This window comes from Oratosquilla oratoria, chromosome 17 (assembly GCF_046742065.1).
Source record: "Oratosquilla oratoria isolate Oo_2021 chromosome 17, ASM4674206v1, whole genome shotgun sequence".
Classification (NCBI taxonomy): domain Eukaryota; kingdom Metazoa; phylum Arthropoda; class Malacostraca; order Stomatopoda; family Squillidae; genus Oratosquilla; species Oratosquilla oratoria.
In genome coordinates this window covers 8,572,835-8,580,334 of record NC_134793.1, presented here as the reverse complement: position 1 = coordinate 8,580,334, position 7,500 = coordinate 8,572,835, and the positions used below count along the sequence as shown (strand labels likewise).

At 39.6% G+C, this 7,500-nt stretch overlaps 1 protein-coding gene across 1 annotated transcript in view; it reads left to right on the top strand.

Moving 5' to 3' along the window:
* The first annotated feature begins 1,022 nt into the window (after positions 1 to 1,022).
* Positions 1,023 to 7,500, top strand: part of LOC143034225 (uncharacterized) — a 12,069-nt gene continuing 5,591 nt past the window's right edge. Inside the window, exons 1-2 of the mRNA XM_076200163.1 lie at positions 1,023 to 1,941; positions 2,034 to 2,254. Of these exons, the coding sequence (XP_076056278.1) occupies positions 1,023 to 1,941; positions 2,034 to 2,254 (1,140 nt within the window). The remainder of the gene's footprint in view (positions 1,942 to 2,033; positions 2,255 to 7,500) is intronic.

The window sequence follows — 7,500 nt, the reverse complement described above, 5'->3', positions numbered from 1 at the left end:
GTACGCGAACGGGGAAGGTGGACAAATGACCGCATGGAAGGTAGGGGGAACAAAAGGAAGAAAATGGTCTCAAGTACAATCGATTAACTACAATCAGATACATAGAAACAACAACATAAGATAAAAAGAAGGAAAGGGAAGAAGAGAAAAGAAGTAAAGACTAAAAACTGAAAAATGAGAATAAAAGCCTGGGAAGGGGAAGTTGAAAAGCTACACTGGAAGAATGCCTTAGAGAATGGTGTTTTTTGTTACATTTGTCGTAATCTCAACCTTTGCTAGAGTTATACTCCCTGTCAACACCAGAAAAGACGAGGACGAAGGAGAGGCCTGTGGTCGTCGACTTTTAAAGTGCGCCATGGATCATCATCACAGTAGAATCCACCACAGCAATCAATGCAGACATCACCGCCTTCAAGAGCCAATGCGCCATCTTACTACAGGCAACTCATTTTGATACAGTACTAGAGAAGATCACTAGCCTCAGCTGGTCCAGATCTTTAATCAAGCGGAGTTCCCTGGAGTTCAAGTTCCATCAGTTGCTGGACACGAGACCACCTGCTCCTCCAAGATGGGTGGCCAATTTCTCCAGTAGGCAACTCACGGATGCAGAGAATAGTGTGCTGTCCAGGAGCCTTAACTTCAATGTTCAAGGCAAAGTTAACCACACAGAATTCCTGGCCGCTGCAGAGTTAGGAGTGAACTTATGGAAGGCACTTCTGAGGACAAGCAGGCAGTCAGGTCCAAAATCGTAGGAGCATTGAAATCCAAACAGACCAGCCGTTCCCTGACTACTGGGGAGACTAAAGCTTTGGCGGAACTACGCAGGAATCGCTCAATTGTTGTTTTAACCAACGACAAAGGGAGGTCGAATGTCGTTATGGACTGAGAAGGCTATGGCCAGAAGGCTCTGACGCTGCTTCAAGATACTTAGACTTACACCATCTTACCTCAAGGCCCCACCAAGAAATTACACTCCAAAGTCGAACGAGAGATGAAAGAGCTCAGAGAAAAACGGATTATAAATGACGACGACTGGAAGAAAGTTAGGCCAAGGGATTGCACCATTCCTAAGTTCTATGGGTTACCAAAAGTCCACAGAGAAAACATTTATCCCCCTTCGAGCCATAGTGGCTTTTAGAGATTCACCGACTTACCGTCTTGCTTCGCACCTGGCAAAATTTCTCAGACCTATAGTTACCAACTCACCACACATGTTACAGAATTCAACTGACTTCATCGAAATAATCAAAGGACTCAAACTAAGGAGAGATGTCTTGGTTTTCTTTGATATTACTTCCATTGCACGAGATTTGGCAAAAGAAGCTCTGAAGTCGGTCATGGAGGAGACCCCGGGATTCTTGGTCAATCAGAAACTTACCTTGTCAGAACTCATGGGACTCGTTTTCCTGTGCTTAGACTCGACCTACTTCCGCTTTAGGGTTTACATCTATCACCAACGGAAGGGCACACTTATGGGCTCGCCTCTTTCAGTTGTGGTGGTTGAGGTAGCGATGCAACGTCTAGAGCCTCAACTTCTAAGTGCTGCACCTTCTTCGCTCAAATTGTGGACTAGGTACGTCGATGATGTGCACACCATTTTGGACGGTAAAGGCGTTGAACCTTTCTTCAACCACACCAACAGTACCGAGGCTGCTATTCAATTTTCAATAGAACTGGAGAAAGATGATCAACTGCCGTTCCTAGACGTCAACGTCAAACATGAGGGTGACACCCTTAGGACAAATGTCTACAGGAAGTCCACGCACACAGATAGAGTCTTGGACTGCGATAGCCACCGTCCAGATTGCCACAAGATGAGCGTGATCAAGACCTTATGGAACAGAGCAGATAAAGTCCGTTCTGCTGTGGAATCCAAAAAGGCTGAAAGGAATCACCTTTTGCAAGTCTTCCGGGACAACGGCTATCCCAACAGAACCATACGTAAGTGGACAAAGATACAACGCAATAACACCCCAGAACAAAGACCACACACGACACCCAAATTCACAATCCCTTATAGGCTTATACCAAAGGCGCCTCCGAGGTTACTGCCAGAGTTTTACGAGACAACGGAGTACAAGTGACACACAAGCCCCTCAATACCTTGCACCGAAATCTCACTAAAGTCAAAGACACTGAAGAACATACACAGCTAGCCGATGTAGTTTACCGCATAGGATGCTCTGACTGTGACATGGAATACATAGAAAGTCAGAAGAAACTAGCCTCAAGAGTACAAGAACACCAACGTGCAGTGAGGCGAGAAGACCCGAAATCGGCCCTGTACAAGCGCTACAAAACACCAACACAGCATAGACTGGGATGGAGTGACAACACTACACAAAGAAAACAACAAAAAGAAAAGACTATTCTTGGAAGCGTGGGAAACCAATAGCAACTGCATAAACAGATGTGTTAATCTTAGTCCTATTTATCTAGGGATGAAGAGTCACGCATTCTAATTCTTTCTCTGGAAGGTCATTTCATCTGGGCATTTTACTAGAATATGTTTTTTATTTTTTTATTGATTCTTGTCAGAGCTAGCTCCTTGTCGGCTGCCGTTTTCTTTTGCTTTTTCTAGTTCTTCCCACCCCCCTTTTTCATAATGTACATTTCCTGAGAATCACCCTCAGTTATTTCGTTTCCTATTTTCTTTAGGTGTATTTTCCTTTGCATTTTTTATTTATGATTTTTGTTTTTGTATAGGATGCCCCCCTTTCTGTGAATCTCAACAGAATTTGATCTGATTTTCCAGTTTCAGTTTGCTTCTTTACGACCATACATTTGACCACCAGGTGGCATTTGTCTGACCTTCATTTCTTAAGGCAGTCTTCCAGTATAGCTTTTCAACTTCCCCTTTCCAAATTTTTATTCCCTTTTTTCAGTTTTTATTCTTTTCCTTTTCTTTTCTTTCTTTTTATCTTGTGTTGTTGTTTCTATGTATCTTCCACTACCTCCCCGAATTCCTTCTTCACCATGTCTCTGTCAGTCATATATTCTGTACCTTGTTTCTTCCTTTCATAATTCCTTCTTTATATTAGCACTAAAGATGTAATTATACGAAAGCGCTCTGCTTCATTAGTTTATTTTCTCTGGTGGTTTCTCACGCATTTGTGAACACACGTTCTTTGTATTTTCATTGTATATATATATATATATATATATATATATATATATATATATATATATATTACTAAGTCTAAAATATTTGTTGGAACAAGTTGGAACATGTAAGGTTATGTCGTTGGGACATTTAGCACTCCCTAGCGGTCAATTTTTGAGCTACAGATATGACACTGTTACCAAAAAAATCCGTGTTTTAAGATGAATATGTCTGTATAGATAACTCAAAAATTCAGTTTTTTAGTTATGACGACGTTTTCTCAAACAAGCGATATATGTAATATAATATAAATGTATGCATATGCTTGTATGTATATATACTGTATATGTATGCACACACACACGCACAGATATATACATGTACACGTTCTATTTTATCATATGGAACGTGTACGTGCACACACACACACACACACACACACACACACACACATATATATATATATATGTATATATATATATATGTATATATATGCATGCACACGTTGTATATGGTAATAAAAACATACATCTTGTGTCTTTGAGTCAATAAGTAGGCTAATTAGCAACTTTGCTATATTTTAAATCAGTGAAGGGATTTTTTTTTTTTTTTTTTTTTTTATAAATTGTTGACCAGTGAAATCAGTTTGTTTCAGTTACATGCGAACAAAGGCGTGTTATGGCACACAATTCAGATTACACGAGCAGATAGGTGTACCACTCGCAATGTTGCCAACTGTATGTGGGGAATGCAGGTCGAAGTTTGTTTCCAGATGAGTGTGCACTAACGATGCCATCAAAACAAGAGCCAGTGTTTTGTTTGTATCCATTAGTTTATTTAATTTTATTTATTTTGTTGATTTATTTTTAAATTATTTTCCTTTATTCATTTATTTATTTGTTGTAAGAATTTTGTCCTTACGTTACTTGTTTCAACTACATTGTTGGCTTTTTCTTGAGTTTTTATTCATTGAGTCACATTGATTAATATTTAAAGAAAAACTGTCTTTCCTGAAGTCATGAAGTTTCTTCCTGTACTCGGAGTAACTGGAGTACTATATGCATAGTTTGTTTAATCTTTGTTTGTTTACTTATCTATCTAGAATTTTTAGTGTATCCATTGAGTTTTCATCCAAGTGTATAAACGGAATGTCTCTCTGAAGATAGCATCTTTTTTTCTCTATGTAATTACCCACATTGGTAATATGATTTAGAAATAATAGACAGAATTTGATACTGTATTTTAATATAGTAAACTATCGTATTTCTCAATATCTAAGAATTCATTGAGTTATATAACTTCATTTTTTCAGTGAAATAATTAGGACATGTTTCAAGTTGTTGATGAGTGATATTTCATCAGACCTTTAAAAGGTTATTTTGGTGCCTGCTCAAGGTCGTTTGACTGCTTCAAGAAGCCTTTTGTCAACTATACTGCTGTTATGAGAGACTGTTCGTATTTGTTTCACTTAAAACATCCTTACAACCTCTTGCCGGAAGGTCGGTTTTGCCGTAATTTCTCCATCATTCACAAGCTTTTTGACGTCTTTCATCTTCTTTGTAAACTTTCACGAAAGAGATCGACTCTTTTGACATTAAGCAGAACAGAAATCTGTTAAATATGTCACTGTGTCGAAAGTGTTAGCTTAAAGAAGGACAAAAATGCTTAGAATGCTGAAAGGTAAAATTGTCATAACTTGTTTAAAAATTATTGTAAGAATGCTGGACAAGGAATGGATGTTTGCATTGGTAAACGTTTTATCCCTTTAATGATTCTTTACAATATTTTTTTTTCTTGTGAAGAACAAATTGTTATTTTCTTAAGTACGTTTTGCTCGTTCAGCGATGATCTTTCATGGCTCAGTGATGATCATCAAACGATTGACTTGAACACTAATTCTTTGTTTTTGAATGGGGCTGTTTTGCTTTGGGTTGCAAAGTATGAATCTGATCATTTTAACCGAACCATCCAACGCGTTTACCCAAATATGTTGCGCACTTCCCGCCTTTGGCTGTAATAGGCACTGAGGAAAACGTAACTTTAGTGACGCGTTGTATTCCCTAAGGAATGGACCCTATATTGAACGTAATCGTGATGAACCAGGACCCGTCATTTGGCCAGAGTCTACCTCATTGTTTTATTCTTAAGCTTTGCATAAAGAACGAGATTGCATCAATCCATGATTCATAACTTGAAGAATGATTAATTAATCAAACGGCTGTTTGATGACTTGACAGATATCTTTCCAAAAGCTCTCAACAGATTAATACAATATTTACCGGCCTTTCTGTTATCATATGATCAATTTACATTTTGTTTTATGATAATGGGAGCAACAGCTCCATTGCCTTGGTGTGCTTTAAGAATGGCAATATAGACCTTAATCTTTTGGGAGTGGTGCAAATGTGTATTCATGTGATGTGTGATAGTGGTAGTGGTGATAGTGGTGGTGATATGATGCAGTAATCTGTTCATGTAGCACAAATGAACAATGGACTAAGTTTAAGTGTAACAATGAACAATAATACACAGAAATAGTAATAGAGGGTATAAAGGCTGGTCAACACTGATTAATGTTCATGAATAGAAACAGATGCGTACAGTGATGTAATGATACACAGAATATAACATGAAGCTGAATATGTAATATATTTCTATATACACTTAGGTCTCTTAATCCAACACTCGCCAACCGCCACTTGTGCGGACGTTTGGGTACAGAACATAAAACCACCAATTCCCGAAGTGGGTGTGTCCTGGGCCCAAACATCAGCACAAATGACGATTGGCGAATGTTGGATTAAGAGACATAGTTGTCCATTCATTCACATTTCTAAATAAAAAATGTAAGCAAAATGTTATTCGTACAGGGTCGTAATGTCGCAATAGTATTGTAGCGTAACCAGCGTTAGCTGGTTACCGGGTAAAGGAATTAATGTTTTTTGGTTTTCTTTCCCATCCAGAAAGAACTTGATTGATCGTAGCTATATATAGAAACCGGCTAGAGAAACCGGTAGCAACAGTTACATGATACATGACAATTGCCGAAAAGGAATATTATTCACATAACAAATTGATAAAGTTGTATATGTTACAAGTGATGGGGTAACTTTAGCAGATCTTGGCGCGTAAGCCTTGTCGCGACAAGTGAAGGGTTGACTTTAACAAATCCTGCTTCTCGTGACAGTAGTCAACTTCCACATTTCTCGGAGAAGTTGATTGCAAAAGTGATTCATCAACGAATAACTATACATACTTTAGGCAGCAGATGCAGTAAAATCTCCACTTATATATTACATATTGTATGTGTAAAAGTCCTAGTGAAACAGTGGGTTACGATCCTCATTTGGACGTGGGAAGCCCGAGTTCGATCCCCGGGGAGGTAATTCTTCAAATCACACCTTCAGGGTTTCCCAGTCCCTCTCTGCAACGGCGGGCATCAAAGGTGGAGTATACCAGTGTTGCATTCCAGTGCCGGCGCCAAATCAATATGATTTAATTGATTTAGGAAATAGGCAAGATCTGGTTTAACAGCAGAATGGATAACGACTGGAATAGACTTAGTAACCATGTAGTGAGCGCTAAAACTATTGGTTGTTTTAAGATGAGAAGAGCTTTATGGATAGGGATGGACGGTGGTAATCGACATGGAACTACCTGGTGCAGGCCTTATGGCCTCTTGCAGTCTCCTCCATTCTTGTGTTACCAACCAGTCCAACGCTCGAGTTTTCACATGCACATCGTACCATATAATTAACCTTACAAAACCGGATTTGGCCAACGTGGTAAGGTTCACTACTTGCATCGCCCCTTGGGTGAGAGACTGGCGGCCCTGCAGGGGACCATGAAGGCTGAAAACTTTCATATGCAATGCTAACCCTATGATCGCTGTTTTCCAAAACTATCGTTTTATGAAAATATTAATTTCCTTTAAAAAAAAAAGGCGGGCGTAATGATAGTTTTTACACGAGTATATATGCACAGAGATATATTCATAATTGCACTAATCAGTACTAAAAGATACATCATGGGGATTAGTTGTAGAATTTTCGCCCCGCGCGCGCGCGCGCGCTGATCGGTGGGGGGCCGGGATGTTCCGCCGTCGCTCTGCGCCGTCAGCCAGGCACATGCCGTCGCTTAGGTCATGGTAACTTTTTATTATTATTATTACCTAAACTAACCTAACCCAGCCTAACCATTAATGCTCCTAAACCGTAAATTGTGTTATAGAAAAACGTAATACTCGTATGATCTGAATGACGGCGCGGAGTGACGTGACGGGGGAGCGCTTCGGACCTTTGTGTGTGTGTGTGGGGGGGGGGGGGGGGGTTCTACAATTGATCCCATCACTGTTTTAACTGTGTCTAATGGTGGCGGCACACTAGGCAGTTCTCGCT